Source organism: Equus asinus, chromosome 1, assembly GCF_041296235.1.
Source record: "Equus asinus isolate D_3611 breed Donkey chromosome 1, EquAss-T2T_v2, whole genome shotgun sequence".
Classification (NCBI taxonomy): domain Eukaryota; kingdom Metazoa; phylum Chordata; class Mammalia; order Perissodactyla; family Equidae; genus Equus; species Equus asinus.
Window position 1 is genome coordinate 99,918,508 of NC_091790.1, and position 18,176 is coordinate 99,936,683.

Below are 18,176 nucleotides of genomic sequence, written 5' to 3' on the forward strand. Positions count from 1 at the left end.
CCAAACCACCTCCACCTGTTACTCCTGCACCAGCTCCATCCTGTTACTCCTGCACCAGTTCCATCCTATTACTCACACCTGCCTTCCATCCTGTTACTCACACCCCTCTTCCATCCTGTTACTCACACCCCATCTCCATCCTGTTACTCCTCTACCAGCTCCATCCTGTTACTCCCACCCCACCTCCATTCTATTACTCACACCCCACTTCCATCCTGTTACTCACACCCTACCTCCATCCTCTTACTCCTGCCCCAGCTCCATCCTGTTATTCCTGCCCCACTTCCATTCTTCTACTCCTGCCTTACCTCCAGCCTGTCACTCCCACCCCAACTCTATCCTATTACTCCTGCCCCAGCTCCACCTTGTTACTCCTGCCCCAGCTTCACGCTGCTATTCCCACCCCATCTCCATCCTGTTACTCCTGCCCCACCTCAACCTTGTTATTCCTGCCCATCTCCATTCTGTTACTCCTGCCCCACCTCTATCCTGTTACTGCCACCCCAGGTCCACCATTTCACTCCTAGCCCAGCTCCACCCTGTTACTCCTGCTCTATCTCAGTCCTATTACTCTGCCCCAGCTTCTGTCCTCTGCACACTATGAAGGGGCAGGGCTTCCTTTACCAGGAGGAGACTGCATTTCCTCTGCTGGATGAAGTCCCCTCCCCTGGCTTCCTTGGGCACCCCCAGGCCTGCCTCTGACTCCCTTGTCTCCTCCCCATCCCTGGGCCAAGCCCTCCAGCATGGCTCTCTGTGGGTGCTATTCTTACCCCACGTCCACCCTGTTACTCCAGCCCCAGCTCTATCCTGTTACTCATGCCCCACCTCCACCCTGTTGCTCCTGCCCCAGCTCCATCCTGTTATGCCTGTCCCACCCCATCCTGCACCTCACTCTCTTGCCATACCCAGCCCTTGCTGCTAGTCAGAGATACTCACCACACATCCTTGGGCCACAGAATAGATTAAGACCACTATGAAAATACACAGGACGGTGCGAATCTGGATCGTCAGGCACCCTGGAAAACACTGAACAACAAAACATTATTTTAAAAGTAGCATCTTTTTGTTTTTGGTGAGGTAGATTTGCCCTGAGCTAACATCCATTGCCAATCTTCCTCTTTTTTTTTTTTTTGTTTTTTTGAGGAAGATTCGCCCTGAGCTAACATCTGTGCCAATCTTCCTCCACTTTGTACGTGGGATGCCTCCACAGCATGGCTGATGAGTGGAGTAGGTGTGTGCCCGGGATCTGAACCTGCGAACCCAGGCCGCCGAAGCAGAGTGGCAGAACTTTAACCCCTCAGCCACAAGCCTGGCCCCCTAAAAGTAGCATCTTATTACAAACTGTTCCTGTTCACAGTAAATCATTCACATTACACAATGTGCAGAGCAACCCAAATACTGTTAGATTCCCACCCACTATTCAGCCTCCACACAAATTTATTGCTTGTTTTCCTATATTTAATCTCCTAGGTGAAATAACTGACAAAATCTAAAAAACAAACTGATGTCTTTAAATGAAAAGGAGCGAGACCTGCTCTGCCCCTCCACTGCAACTGTGACTGGCACTGAAATTAACTGAACAGATTAACTTGACATTTTCATAATATCTAATCCTTTTGCCTCAGAAATGGTAAGAATTCCCACTTATTTGTGTCTTCTTTTACCTCCTTTAACTAAATTTTATCATTTTCTTCACACAGGTTTAATATAATATTTGTTACATGATTAGAAATTTTATTTTAAGTCTACTTAAATGCATTTTGCAATATTCAACAAATGATTTCATGGATAAAAGTCAGAAGTTCTTTTTAGATCCACACTCCTGAAATTAGAAATAAAAATGAAAATAAGGGCCACAGGGACCTTACAGAAAACACTGATGAGACCCCGGCCCAGCCAGGTTGCCCTGGGCCGTCTACGCGGTCGTCCCTCTAACCCTCCCTGCTGTGAGGCCGGGATCATTACTATCCCCACTCTATAGGTAAGGAGACACATCCCAGACACCTCCAGGCCACACCACTCGTCCTATGGACCAGGACACCGAGCGGCTGCTCCAGCTCACGCAGTGGTGGTTATGGACCTGGGTCCAAGTTCTCAGTTCCCCAGGGCCCAACAATGTTGTGTTTCGCTGAAACACTGGCCTCCTCTGATCCTCTCAGAAACAAGAGCTGTTCTGAGTTGGGGCCAGGCCCAAAGGTCTTATTGACCTGGTCTATCTCACTTCCCTCCCGGTCTTATCTCCAAGATAAGACATGGATGTGGGCCCTGAGACTCGCACCCCCCGCCCCCCTGCTGAGGCACATGCAGGTCATTCATTCATTCATTCAGCAAGCACTGGAGGAGCTCCTCCTGGCCATGAGCTTCAGGTGCCCGGCAGGGAGTGCTGTGAATGGGGCCTGGCCCCTGGTGCTGTGGGAAGACGAACACAGAACAAAAGTCTCTCAGGAGGCGGTGAGTGGAGGGCCACTGGCCAAGGCCAGGTGAGCCTGCCTGGGGAGCATGGCGGCTGCAGAGGAGGTTACCTGGAGCCAGGTCTGCAATGCCAGGGGAAGGGCCTGCCAGGGTACCCATGCAAGGCTCAGTGGCACCGAATGCTTGAGGCCTACCAGGCTGAACCCGCATTCCCACTTGTGTGGGTCCAAATGACCAAATGATGGCCAGTTCCCATGGCAATTTCGCATCCGGGCTGTACAAACCGTCATGTGCATTCTGTGGGCCCAGGGCTCCCTTTGAGCTCTATTGATTCAAGACCAAACAAGGCAAACTGTAGCGGCTCACACAATCGGTTATTTATAGATGGTTATTTATTGAGCCACAGACTCATTCATTCAACACTTACGGATTTGTTTCCTGCCCACTGAGTGCCAGCGCTACGCTACACTCTCTGAAATAAGAGTGCCAGCAGACTGCCAGCATCTGGGTCTTACAGTAACCTATGGTTTTCTTGAGCATCACATTGTCTCAGGTTACATCACTAAGCAGCCAGAAAGCACTGCTTTCCCCCCATGAAGTGGGTGCTTGGCTGCCCTCAAGAACTGATTTCCCCCCCCATCCCGCCAACAGCACTCAGAATTTTGTTAAGGTATCCGATCTTTCAGAAACTCCAGGACCTGCTGACCCCACCCAGCCTCACAGGGCCCCATTTAACACACACGTCAGAACATTGCCTTGCGAGCCTATAAGAATAAAGGAGGCTATGGCTTTGCAGGACTTAGTCACCCCTCTCCTGGGCCCTCGTCTCCTGACCCCAGCTAGCTGTGTGCTCAGCTCCAAGACTCCAGCTCCAGCTGCACCTGCCGGAACCCCACGATGTGAGAAGGGAGATGTGGGTTCCAGCCAGCTCAGATCACAGGATCCAGCTTGTTCCTGCTCACCCCTCTCGACACCCGTCTCCCCTCCCCACCGCCTGCCCCAAGCACTGCAAGCTCTGTCAGCAGATGCAGAGACCACAGCCTTGCACAGCTGTTTCACTGTCTCTCACCACTGTGTGAGTTCGAGGGCGGGTGGGAGCCGCTGGAGCTGCTGGCTGCCCTGATATGTGAACCACAGCTCAGACCCCAGAACAGAGTTTGGAACAAGTGCCGTCATTCTCTGGAGACAACTACTCTCCTGCTGAGAAACAGCTCTTGGCCTGCTACTGGGCCGTAGTAGAGACCAAACACTTGACCACAGGCCACCAGGTTGGCAGGAGGCCTGAGCTGACCATCATGAGCTGGTGATATCTGACCCACCAAGCCACAAAGTTGGGCATGCACAGCATGCTCCTTCATCAAAAGGAAGGGGTACATACATGATCAGGCCTGAGCGGGCCCTGAAGGCACAAGTAAGTTACATGAAGAAGTAGCCCGAAAGCCCATGGTCCCCACTCCTGCTACACGGCCTGCTCTCTCCCAGCCTGCACTGTGGCCTCCTGGGGAGTTCCCTCCAATCAGCTGACAGAGGAAGAGAAGACTCGAGCCTGCTTTGTGGATGGTGCTCTATGACACGCAGCCCCCAGAAGTGGGTGGCTGCAGCACTGCTGCCCCTCTCTGGGACTCCTCCCAGTGCACCCGGCTGTGCACTGTGCCTGGAAGGGGAAATGGCAGACGTGCGACTATATAAGGATCCATGGCTGCGGCTGACGGGTTGGCTCGATGTTCAGGGACTTTGGAAGGAACACGATTGGAACACTGGTGACAAGGAATCTGTGGGAGGGACGCAGACTGACCTCTTTACATAGGCAAAAACATGGAGACATTTATGCCCCACATGAATGTCCACCAAAGGGGGACCTCAGCAGAGATTTTAATAATCAAGTGGGTAGGATGACCTGTTCTGTGGATACCAGTCAGCTTCTTTCTCTAGCCAGCCCTGTGAGCCCCCAATGGGCTCAAGAACGAAGTGGCCATAGTGGTAGGGACGGAGGTGATGCATGGACTCAGCAACAGGGACATCACTCAGCAAGGCTGACCAGGCTACGGCCACCGCTGAGTGCCCAATCTGCCATCAGCAGAGACTGAGCCCCCCATACAGCACCCGTCTCCTAACGAGAAACATAGAGAAGGGAATTCTGGGAGATGGCATTCATCCTGGGCAAGCTGACACAGCACAAAGCCATAAGGCCTCCCCCAAATGGCCACGTCATGTCCCCAACCTCACTCTTGTGGCCTGGTGGCAGGGTGATCACATCAGAACACATCCATCATAGAAAGGGCAGCGCTCTTTTCACTGGAGGAAAAACCATGGATAACAGGTCTGCCTTTCCCACCCAGGTGCTTCTGTGAAATTCCCACCACAGACGCACAGAACGTCTTAATCCTCCGCCATTTCTCAGCAAGTGAGTGCAGCAATGGGCACAAGCTGATACGATTCACTGGTCCTACCATGGCCCACCGTCTGAAGCAGCTGGCTTCACAGAACAGGGAAGTGGCCTTCTGAAGACTCAGTGATGGTGCCAGCTAAATGGCAGGTCTTGCAGGGCTGGGCTAATGTCCTCCAGGATGCAAAAGGATCCGAATCAGTGTCCAACACAGGCAGGCCTGGCTTTACGTGGTACTGCAGGACTGTGGCAGTGACCACACAGGCTGAAGGCATGCAAAACGACCTTAACAACCTACAGGAAAAATGATCATTGTCCCATGACCCTTAAAATTTTTCTCAAAACACCAAAAACTCTTTTACCTTTGGTTAGACATGTATAGAGAAATCTAAAAAATGATAAACTAACACGTAGTTAGTATACTTGTGATGGGCATGAAATGGTCCCCACGATTTCTCCCCCTAATGCCTAGGCCAGGGACCACGATGAGACACCTCTCCCAAAATCATGCTGCATTCCGTGACCAAGGGGTTTTGCAGACGTGATTCAGCTCACCAATCAGCTGACTGTGAGAGACCCAGAAAGGCCTACTGGGCGAACCTGATCCAATCACACTGGGCCTGGAAAAGCTCGAGTTGTTTCCTGGCTGGTGGCAAAGGGGAAGCAAGATTCGACATGCGGGGCTAGGCTGGAGATGGAGGGGGCCACGTGCCAGACCAGAGAGTAGCCTCTGGGAGCCAGGGTGACAGTCCTGCAACTACCCAGAACAGGATTCTGCTGATGGCCTGTGGGGGCTCCTTCCCAAAGCCCCCACAAAGCCCACCGGCCTCATGATGCTGGAGCAGGGAGCCAGCCGGCCATGCCTGACTGCTGACCTACTGAGCCTAGGTCACTGCGAGGAAGCAACAGAAAGCGAAGACAGGTGTCGGAGCCTAGGAGTAGGGGGCTGCTGTAATAAACACCCGAATGTAGGGGCAGCCTGGAATTGGGCAGTGGGGAAGTTGTGAGGAATCCTGAGGAGAAGAGAGAAAGTGTGTCCTGGTGGGCTCCCATGTTCTCTCCTCCCCTGCCCGGGGCATTTCACACTCCAACAGAGACTGAAACCGCCTTTCTACACAGGAGGAACACGTGGATACCTTCGTAGCGACGTGCCACTTCCCTGAGGGACTCTGGCTGACAGGCCAGGTTTGCTGGGGCCTCTGAGAAGGAAGCATTTGGGTCCCTTTGAGGGAGAGGCCAGAGAGGCATCCTCCCCTCTCTGGACGTGAGGTGCACGTAGATGTGGTGGGTGGACGTGGTGGGTGGTCATGAACGTGGAGGGAGGACGTGGACGTGGTGGGTGGACGCAGACATGGTGGGTGGATGTGGACATGGTGGGTGGACACAGACGTGGTGGATGGACGTGGTGGGTGGACATGATAGGTGGTCGTGGATGTGGCAGGTGGATGTACGGCTGGGCTGCTGATGTCTTTGGGCCCCTCCAAGGGAGGCCAGCCTTGGGCAGGGGCCGGCCCATATGGGCAGGGAGAGAACCCAGAGAGAAAGGGGTCGCAGGTGGCAGAATGGAGTCATTGGATCAAACCAGCCCTGGGCCTTCCTCCCTCTCTCTCCCTCTCCCTATCTCCTTCCCTCTGGTTTTTCTGAATATGTGAGCCAATAAATTCCCTGTATCATTTAAGATTGAGCGAGCTATTTTGTTACTTGCAAAATAACATTCTTCAAGAAAGGGGCGGCGCACCGCCTGGATCACACCTGGTGAGGGAGCTGTGACCACTGGCCATGGGGTATTAAGATCCTCCTCACTGGATGCTAAATACCTGATCCTACAAATGTGTTGGACGGAATACACCTCACAGCTGAACAGTGACGATCACATGGACCAGTGTGGAGGGGACCTTGCTGTGAGCTCTTAGAGGAGCAGAAACATGAATTTTAAGGAGGGTTGTCCATTATTCTAAAGACTGATGGCCTACTTTTTTTTATTGTTAATTTGGGTTCTTTCAGTTCTTTTTCATGAGCAAAATATACATACGTGTATTTATCCACAGAAAAAATACAGCATGAAAAATAATGTCATAATACAGAGAAAAGCTGATCTGATGTCAACAATGGAAAATTCCCCCAGAACGTGACCCACAATTAGTCAAACGTGGGCCAGTGGGTTGTTGGTTGTTGGAACATCCTCAAAGCACGCTGTCCACACAGCTACAAACAACAGGGACACTGTTTCAGAAAGCGACTCTGCAGCAATGGTGAGCGTGAGCATCCTGGAAGCCATGGCAAGAAGGGCTGTTCGCAGCATGAGCTGAATCTCATGAAGGCCCCCAACACTGTGGCGAGGCCACAAAGCGGAATCGGGAATGCTGTGCAAATGTGGAGCAAGAAACCTGTGCTCTGCAGAGAAGAGAAGCCAAGGAGTGAGCCAGGACAACACACGGAGCAAACCTCGGTACGCACAGAAAGATAGCGGGAGGAGGGGTGGCCACCCAGCACCATGGACGGTCAGTCCTAATGTGGGCAACGCTCTGCCCGATGACCACACTGTGCCTGAGCCACTTGGCTGCGGGGTTTAAACCATTTAGGCAAATGCGACAACCACACACCCGCAGCCTCCCCTCAGCTCCGCTCCTGGCTCTATTCTCAGCGCCCTGTGAGGGGCTTCCACTCCACAGCGGACGTGCTCCTGCGAGGAGGCGGGGCCTTCAGAACCTTTGCTCAGGCGGCAAATTAAGAACATGTTTACATTCCGGCCCCCAGACACACGGCTGAACCCTGATGACACCTGATGCAGGAGGATGTTATTCAAGTCTATTCTGTTCCTTCTGTTCACACCTCACAGAACATGACTTCACAGCCCCATGAGCTGCAATTTGAAGTCCCACTGAGGCAGGCAAGCCTGCTCCCCCGTCCCCACCCACAGGCACTCCAGGTCTGGGCAGGACGGGGCACGGGGACACTTCGTCTCCCCAGGCAGGCCCCGCTGGACAGCAGTAAGGACGGGAGGAAGCCCAAGGTCAGGCCCCCTTCCTCCTGAGCGGTCCCCTCTGCCTTCACTCAGAGGACCGCGAAGGCGCGACTGAGACAGTGGATTCCAGCTCCAGGGAGAAGGATGGAAAAACGAGGCTGAAATGAGACCATCGGCACCAGGCCGCGGTGGGAAGAATGAGGGGGCCTGTCCAAGGCACACACCGGCTGTCTTCCAGGCCATGTCACACTCACAACCTGGAACCAGCAAGCCCTGGGAGGCGTGGAGCCCCTGAGAGTGAAGGGCACCTCGAACCTGCAGATGCCCCGTGTCCGGTCCAGTGCAGGCCTCTCTCCATCCCTCCTCAGTGCTCCTTCTCCTGGTCCAGCCCATGGCAGCCCTGGACCCACCACACCCACCAGGGCCAGCACTGCTGCAGATATGGCCTCAGCCAGCGGCCCTGCCTCAGATGGGTCCTCATGGCCAGCTGGTCCAGCTCTGCCCCTCTCTAGCCCTCACCACAGACCCTCAAGCACTCACTCTCTCAACCCTGCAGAGCTCCTCCCTCCCTGGTCCTGGCCCGCTGGCCTTAGAATTGATGAGACTAGCCCTGCTGACCAGCCCCTTGGCTTCTCCAGCCTCTCCTCCTGTTTTAAGAACAAAGGCTTCAATTGAGCCTAGTGTGTGCGAGGCCCTGCTCCCAGTGCTTCACGAATATCAGCTTCTACTGCCATCCCCATGTCACAGAGTGAGATACTAAGGACCCAGAGCTGGCAGCCCCTAGCAATGGGGGAGCCAATCAGGTGGGCTAAGGTCCCCAGATGGACACACTGCTGCCACACCCAACCAGGCCCCCAGGCTATGGCCACCTTCTATGTCAGAGCACAGCACTCCGTCCAGCTGACTCCCAGGCTTTCTCGGGGATGCGCTGCTGTGATGGAGCCAAGCCCACCTGCATGTGCGGCCGTGTCACCCTTCCTTGGCACGCGCTGGGCCTCTGCTTGCCCCCCAACCAGCCCCTGACTCCTCCGCAGCCGGCCCTGCCCTGCAGTCTTCTGCACAAGCCGCCATGGTGAACTCAGAGCCGAGCTGAGCACAGGGCCTGCGGACAAGTGTGAGAGCGTGTAGGTCAGACTCTGAACGGCCTCACAGACCGGGGAACTGAAGTCTCCTCTCATCAGAACTGTGCGTGCTCCACCCGCTCTGCTTCCTGCCCATGGGCGCCAGCCCACCCACTGCAGCTCGCAGGAAGGCCTGACGCTTCAAAATCAAGCACTTAGCAAAAAGGCTCAGGGCCATGGGGAGGGCAAGCAGGAGAGCAGACGTTCAGAAAGAAAGGGGCTGGTGGAGCTACGCTGCCTCTGCCAAGGGAACTGTGTCCACCACTGGCCACATGGGCTCCCAGCACTGGGGACAATGCAGCAAGCTTTAGAAATTAGTATCTATTTGTCATGCTTTTGCTTGAAATTAAGTGAATAAAGCAATCTTATTTGAAGTGGGAAATTTCAAAGTGTACCAAAACAAACGTCTCTCCATCTATGAAAGTCAAAGTCCTGGGAGTATGGTTTGAATAAATAGCATTTTTTTAATTTGAAAAAAAAAAGAAGGAGCCAATCCCATGGTCTAGTGGTTAAGTTGGGTGCACTCCACTTCAGCGGCCCAGGTTCAGTTCCAGGATGTGGACCTACACCACTTGGCATCAGCCATGCTGTGGTAGCGACCCACATACAAAATACAGGAAGACTGGCACAAATGTTAGCTCAGTGACAATCTTCCTCAAGGAAAAAGAGGAAGACTGGCAACAGATGTTATCTCAGGGCCAATCTTCCTCAGCAAAAAAAAAAAAAGTTACCTATGAATAATGAAGAAGTTAAACAAATAAAACTAGATTTAATCTTTTCAAGAAGTTGCTATTTCCAACAATTATGCAAAAATAACATTGGGTCTGCCAGATGTGACAACTGGGGGTACAGTGGGGAGATGGGACATTCGGAAATACAGGCTCAGGAAGGGACAGAGGACTGCAGGACTAGGACAAACAGTTCTCTCCCAGGAGCCACGGACAGCACAGAGCTGCGTCCTCAACCCCCGGCTCCAAGAGTCAACACCAGCAAGCCAGTGAAGAACCCTCAACAGTGTGGACGCCCCAGTCTACATGAGGATGCACAAGCCATCGTTCTCCTGTCCCCACAGGACTCTCCACTGCAGAGTCAGCATCGCACCTCGTGCTCAAGTACTCAACTGCTACCTATCACTGGCTGCTCTGTCCACAGGGTACACCCTCAGACTCCAAATAGCACCCAGCACACGACAAGGGTTAATGAGTCCCTGCTACACGGGCAACTCTTTCCACCAGCCAGGAGGGCAAGGGCATGAACTGCCTCCACTACCCCACCTGTCCTGCCAAGAGCCAGGTGGAGGCCACGCACACTCCTGTCCAGGTGATGTGCAGGAACGGGACACACACACACACAAGTATCTGGACCTGGGTGATGTGCAGGAATGGGACACACACATACACACAAGTACCTGGACCCGGGTGATGTGCAGGAACGGGACACACACACACACACAAGTACCTGGACCCGGGTGATGTGCAGGAACGGGACACACACACACACACAAGTACCTGGACCCGGGTGATGTGCAGGAACGGGACACACACACACACAAGTACCTGGACCCGGGTGATGTGCAGGAACGGGACACACACACACACACACAAGTACCTGGACCCGGGTGATGTGCAGGAACGGGACACACACACACACAAGAACCTGGACCCGGGTGATGTGCAGGAACGGGACACACACACACACACAAGTACCTGGACCCGGGTGATGTGCAGGAACGGGACACACACACACACAAGAACCTGGACCCGGGTGATGTGCAGGAACAGGACACACACACACACACAAGTACCTGGACCCGGGTGATGTGCAGGAACGGGACACACACACACACACAAGTACCTGGACCCGGGTGATGTGCAGGAACGGGACACACACACACACAAGTACCTGGACCCGGGTGATGTGCAGGTACAGGACACACACACACACAAGTACCTGGACCCGGGTGATGTGCAGGAACGGGGCACACACACACACACACAAGTACCTGGACCCGGGTGATGTGCAGGTACAGGACACAGGCCACCAGGAAGCAGATGGAGAACACCAGCAGGAGCAGGACAGCCAAGTTCCTGGGGACAGAAGACGTGGTCACTGTGGGCTGGGCAAGGAGAAGGCCAAGAGGTGCCTAGGAATCCACCCCCCTCGCTCCACCCACCAGGTCCCCCGGTCACCAGGAAGAAGCAGTTGTCTCTAGGGACAGGCCCACGTTGCTCCTCTTCCAAGGGAGGGCCCTAGGGCTCCCCAACTTCTACCCGCACCCCCAGGATCTCTCCAGCCCTGAGAGTTCCTGAGAGGTCTCCCTCCAGCAGGAAGGACTGGGGCTGCACGGACTTGGTAGCTGGGTGCTGTCCTCCTACTGGGCTTCATCTGGAGACAGCTTTTCTAGAAAAAGCTTGAGCCCCAGTTAGGGCCATCCTGGTGATCCCCGTGTGTTCACAGTGTCGGGGGAGGGGGCGCTTCCAGGTGTTTTCTGGAAAGCCACTGGAGAATTACTGCACTCAGGAGGTTTTACTAAGAAAGTGGTACATCCGGAAGAAAAGGGGAGATTTTCTGGGGTCTTCCTTTCCAACAAACAAAAATTGCCAAGATCTCTTTGACTTATCATGATTAAATGTTATTAAAATCACTATATTTTTCTTCTTTTCCAGAGGCCACTTTTTCTCATTTAACATTTCTGAAAATGACAGGCACCTAGAAACCAATACACATTTTATCTCTCAGAGGCTGCCAAAAAGTCATGGGTGCATGTTGTGTGGACAGAGACACTGAAAATACAGGTTGCCTTAGATTTGCATAAATTAAAAGTTAAAAACTGAGAGTGAGCAGGCCCACACTGCTTGCCAGGGCTGCTAAGCTGGTCACTCAAGTTAATGGAGAACCGGTGTGTGGCCACGTCGTCCCCAAGGGTCCAGCGTGATGGGAGAGTAAGCTAAGGAGCCGAACCTGAACATTCACAAGAGAACCCCCGGTGACATTGTCCTCTGACTGACGGGCACGGGGACAACACTTACTGCGGGATGATCAGAAGGTAGACGAGGCTGAATAAGGCGGCCAGGGCGAGGGCGAGCACGACGGCGCTGGTGAAGTACTCGTCCTGGAGCTGGTGGTACTAGGAGACACAGAAACCCACCTGGCAACGGCCGCGGATGCCAGGAGACAAGCAGAGTCTTCCCAAGGGCCCAGGGACACCAAGAACCATTGCGGCATCGAGAAGGACGTCGCTGTACCCACGGAGAGCAGAAGAAGGGCTGTGCGTGTGCGGCCGCGTCCAAGGAGGCCCCCCAGGCTGCCGGCCACTCCTGAGCCTGGTCACCTACCTTTCGCTCTCGCTCAGCCTGCTTGTACTTCAGGGTGAAGAAGTTCAGGTCTGCCATCTCCAGTTCTGGCTGGCGGGCTTCTAGGAGGCGGCTGATGTACCTATTGACGCGCGTGCCCGGGGTGGTGTACACAACGTTCGCAGAGAAAGACGAGCGGTTTCTGAGTTTTTCCGAGGCTGTTCTCAAAGCCCTCCGCTGCAGCATCACGGAAAGAAAGGTATCGTCAAATTCTCCACTTACTGAATAAAAGAACTCTTATGCTCCCTCCGGCCTGCATCCCCACCCACTGCAGAGCCTGGGGTCGGGTTTGGGGTCTGAGATGCAGTCAGGGCTCTACCACCTGCTGGCGGTGAGATCCCAGGAGAGTTATCTTATCACTGGCATTGGGGTTCCCCTGTCTGTAAATAGGGGTTGCATGGCACTTATGTGGCAGCACTGTGTGGAGGGTCCAGGACCCCACACTACACAGTCGGGGACAGTGCCGAGCACAAAGCAATGCAACAAAAAGCTGTTTCTTTGAAAACATCAACAAAATCAACAAATCTCCAAGAAGCATGACAAAGAAAAAGGGAGAAAAGACACTAACGAATTCAGGAACGAAATTTTACTACAGACCACCCAGACATCAACAAGGAAACACTGTGAACAACTCCACACACATAAGTTTGACAACTTAGATCAATGAACTATTCCTCCACACACACAAACTACTACAATTCACCCAACATGAAAGATAATTTGAATAGGCCTATAATTCCTAAAGAAATTGAGTTCATAATTTAAAAATTCCTGAAAGTATAATCTCCATTCCCAGATGGTTTCACTTGAGAATTCTACAAAATGTTTAGAGAATTAACACCCACACTACTGGAATTCAACAATACATTAAAGGGACCATATATTATGATCAAGCGAGATGTGTTCCAGCAACGTAAGAACGGTTCAACATCTGCAAATTGATGAACGTGATACACATTAACATAATGAAGGACAAAAATCATATGATCTTCTCAACAGATGCAGAAAAAGCAGTTGACAAAATTCAGCATCCGTTTACGATAAAAATTCTCAACAAAATGGATACGGAGGGAACACATCTCACCACAATGAAGGCCATATATGACAAGCCCACAGCTAACATCATAATCAATGGTGAAAAGCTGAAAGCTTTTCCTCTAAGATCAGGAACAAGACAAAGATGTCCACTCTCCCGACTCCTATTCGACAGTGTTGAAGTCTTACTCAGAACAATAAGGTGAGAAAAAGAAATAAAAGTCATCCAAATGGGAAAGGAAGAAGTAAAACTGTCTTTATTTGCAGATGACATGATATTATATAGAGAAAACCCTAAAGACTTCACCAAAAAACTGTTAGAACTAACAAACAAATTCAATAAAGTAGCAAGACACAAAATAAATATGCAAAGATCTGTTGCATTTCTACACACTAATAACAAACTATCAAAAAGATAAAATTTTTTAAAAATCTCATTTACAATTGGATCAAAAAGAATAAAATAAATAGGAATAAACTTAATCAAGGAGGTGAAAGACCTATATACACTGAAAACTACAAGACATTAATAAAAGAAATTGAAGATGACACAAAAAATGGAAAGACATTCTATGCTCATGGATTGGAAGAATTAATATTGTTAAAATGTCCATACTACCCAAAGCAACCTACAGATTCAATGCAATCCCTATCAAAATTCCAATGACACTTTTCACAGAAATAGAGCATGCAATCCTAAAATTGGTATGGAAACACAAAAGACCCCGAATAGCCAAAGCAGTCTTGAGAAAGAACAAACCTGGAGGTATGATGCTCCTTGATGTCAAACTATATTACAAAGCTATAGTTATCAAAACAGTATGGCATTGGCATAAAAACAGACACAGATCAATGGAACAGAATGGAAAGCCCAGAAATAAACCACACATACATGGTCAACTAATTTACGACAAAAGAGCCAAGAATATACAATGGGGAAAGAACAGTGTCTTCAATAAATGGTGTTGGGAAAACTGGACAGTCACATGCAAAAGAATGAAAATGGACCGCCATCTTACACCATACATAAAAATCAACTCAAAATGGATTAAAGACTGGAATGAAAGACCTGAAACTATAAAACTCCCAGAAGAAAACATACATGGTAAGCTCCTTGGCATCAGTCTTGGCAACGATTTTTTTGGATTTGACACCAAAAACAAAGGCAACAAAAGCAATCAACAAGTGAGACCACACCAAACTAAAAAGCTTCTGCAGAGCAAAGGAAACAATCAACAGAACGAAAAGGCAATCTACAGAATGGGAGAAAATATTTGCAAGTCAAGTATCTGATAAGAGGTTAATAAACAAAATATATAAAGAACTCATACAACTCAATAGCAAAAAACAAACAGCCTGATTAAAAAACGGGCAGAGAGGCTGAATAGAGACTTCTCCAAAAAAGACATCCGGATGGCCAATAGGTGCACTAAAAGATGCTCAACATCACTAACCATCAGGGAAATGCAAATCAAAACCACAATGAGCTATCACCTCACACCTGTTAGGATGGTTATTATCAAAAAGACAAGAAATAACAAGTGATGGCAAGGATGTGGAGAGAAGGGAACCCTTGTGCACTGTTGCTGAGATGTAAATTGGTGCAGCCACTATGGAAAACAGTATGGAGGTTTCTCAAAAAATTAAAAATAGAAATACCATATGATCCAGCAATCCCACTTCTGAGTATTTATTTGAAGAAAATGAAAATAATAACTCCAAAGACATACGCACTCCCATGTTCATTACAGAATTATTTACAATAGGCCAAGCTATGGAAACAACTTAAATGTCCATTGATGGAAGAACGGATAAGGAGAATGTGGGACATATATATATACAGTGGAATATTATTCAGCCATAAAATAGAACGAAATATTGCCATTTGTGACCACATGAATGGACCTCAAAGGCATTATGCTAAGTGAAATAAGTCAGAGGGAGAAAAACAAATACTGTATGGTCTCACTTATATGTAGAATTTAAAAAACAAAAACACAAAATAACCAAGCTTATAGATACAGAGAACAGATTGAAGCTTACCAGAGGCAGGAGTGGGGTTTGGGTAAAACGAGCGAAGGGAGTCAAAAGGGACAAACTTACAGTTACAAAACAAATAAGTCCTGGGGATGTAACGAACAGCACGGTGACTATAGTTAACAATACTGTATTGCATATTTGAAAGTTGCTACAAGAGTAGATCTTAAAAGTCCCCATCACAAGAAAAAAAATTTTTTTGTAACTATGTATGGTAACAGATGTTAACTAGACTTATTGTGGTGATCATTTTGCAATGTATACAAATATCAAATCATTATGTTATACACTTAAAAATAATATAATATTACACGTCAATTATACTTCAATTAAAAAACATTTGGCAACAAGGGAAATTCTTCTGATATATTGTTAAAAGCTGCATTTAGATTATGATTACAAATGATTAAGAAATTAAAATAGTTACATTTTGGGGGGGGGGGGCTAAAATAAATAAATATGTAAAAATTCCTGAACGTGTAATCTCCATGCCCAGATAATTTCACTTGAGAATTCTACCAAACGTTTAAAGAATTAACTAACACCAATCCTACACAATCTCTTCCAGAAAACAAAAGAGGAGGAAAAACTTCCCAATTCACTTTATAAAGTCAATATTGTCCTGATACCAAAACCTTACAAAGACACTACAAAAAAAGAAAAACTATAGGCCATACCCCTCATGAATATCAATGCAAATATCCTCAACAAAATATTAGCAATTAGAATTCAGCAATACATAAGCAGAATTACACACCATGACCATCTCCAGAGGTAAAGCCTGTTTAAGTATTTGAACATCAACACAATCCACCATTTTAATAGGTTAAAGAAGAAAAATCCCATGATCATATCAATGATAGAGAAAAATCATTTGTGAAAATTCTAATACCCATCTGTGATAAAATTATCAGAAAACTAAGACTGGAGGGGAACTTCCCCAATTGATAAAAACACCTGCAGAACACCTACAGCTAACATCACACTCGATGGCAGAGACTGAATGCTTTCCCCTGCCATCTGCAGTAACACCAGGAGGTCTGCTCTCACCCTCCCTCTCACACAGGGCTAGAAACCCCAGCCAATGAAATATGGCAAGAAAAGGACATAGAAGGCAAACGGATTGGAAAGAAAGAAAGAAAGAAAACTGTCCCTATTGACAAATGACATAATGTTCTACGTAGAAAACCCCAAGAAACACACCAAGAACAACAAAAAACACCAAAAAACCTTCTAGAACAAATAAGTGAATCCCACAAGGTCACAGATGCAAGATAAACAAGAAAAGAAAAACAATGGCATTTCTTTATGCTAGCAACGAGCACGTGAAGCGTGAAATTAAAATATAATACCATTTACCATCACTGGGAAAATGAAATACTAGGTGTAAATCTAACAACACACGTACAGAATTTGTCTGCTGAAAACTATACAATGCTAATGAAAGAAATCAAAGACCTCAGTCAGTGGAGAGACAGCACGGTCCTGCATTAGAAGAACCAACACAGTAAAGATGTCGCCCCTCCCACGTTGAGATACACAGGTTTAATGTAATTCCTGTCAAGTCTTAGCAGGATTTTTCTTGTAGATAGACAAGCTTATTTTAAATATTAAATGGAAAGGCAAGGGGACTAGAATAGCTCATTTTTCTTAAAAAGAATAAGGTGAGAGGCATCACTCTACCCAACTTTAAGATTTATTACATAACTACATCAATCAAGACAATGTGGCATTGGCAGAGGGACAGACACACGCATCCCTGGAACAGAATCGAGAGCCCAGAAATAGCCTCACACAGATAGGGCCACAGGATTTTTGACATAAGTGCAAAAGCCATTCAATGCAAGAAGGAGAGCTTTTCAACAAATGGTGCTGCAGCAAATGGGTATCTACAGGCAAAAAAATGAGCCTTGATCTAAACCTCACAGTTTATAGAAAAATTAACTCAAAATAGGTCATAGATTTAACTACAAAACATGAAAGTATAAAACTCTTAGAAGAACACATGTAAAAATCTTTGGGACTTGGGCTATGTAAAAAGCTCTGAGACATGACACCAAAACTACAATTCATAAAAGGAAAAAATCTCAATAAATTGGATGTCTTCAAAATTAAAAACAGCTGCTCTGTGAAAGACCCTGCTAAGAGGATGGAAGACACACTAGGGACTGGGAGAAAATATTTGCAAACCATATATCTGACAAAAGAATCATATCTAGAATTTGATATGAGAAAGAAATCAAGTAATCCGATTAGAAAGCAGACAAAAGACACAAGAGACATTTCACCAAAGAGGAAGAGAAAATATGGCTGGAAAATAAACACTTGAAAAGATCTTCCACATCATCAGCCATTGGGAAAATGCAAAATAAAATCCCAAGATATCACCACACACTTATTAAAACAGCTAAACTCTAATACAAAAACAATAGTGACAGCACCAAGTGCTGGCAAGGAGGCAGAGATACTGGATCACCGGTACATTGCTGAGGGATGTGAAAGGGGGCAGCCCGTCTGAAAAACAGTTTGGCAGTTTCTTAAAAGAAACATGACCCAATTAATGGCACACATAGGCATCTATCCAAGAAAATGAGCATTTATGTCCACACAGAAATCTGGACATGAATGTTTACAGCAGCTTTCTTTGTAATAGTCAAAACTGGAAACAACCAAAATGCCCTTTAGCAGGTGAGTGGTTCAACACATGGTGGTCCGCCCCCACCACGGAACACCAGCCGGCCACGAAAGGGAAGGGGCTATCGACACAGCGGGAACCTGGGCGGATCTCAAGGGCACAGTGCTGAGTGAGGAAAAGGTCAGGGTCCTAAGGTCACCTCCGAATGATTCCACTTATACCACATTCTCAA

The 18,176-nt window shown here is 48.6% G+C and overlaps 1 protein-coding gene across 2 annotated transcripts in view; it reads right to left on the reverse strand.

The window, feature by feature from the left end:
• The window catches only part of ADCY1 (adenylate cyclase 1), a 153,940-nt gene that overhangs the window by 36,578 nt on the left and 99,186 nt on the right, over positions 1-18,176 (reverse strand). For both annotated transcript variants that reach the window (XR_011499643.1, XM_014828339.3), the window contains exons 9-12: positions 12,220-12,414; positions 11,914-12,011; positions 10,887-10,971; positions 937-1,026 (exon numbers count right to left, since the gene is read on the reverse strand). Coding sequence is in view for 1 of the 2 variants with exons in the window: in XM_014828339.3 (XP_014683825.3) it covers positions 937-1,026; positions 10,887-10,971; positions 11,914-12,011; positions 12,220-12,414 (468 nt within the window). In the remaining variant the exon portion in view is untranslated. The remainder of the gene's footprint in view (positions 1-936; positions 1,027-10,886; positions 10,972-11,913; positions 12,012-12,219; positions 12,415-18,176) is intronic.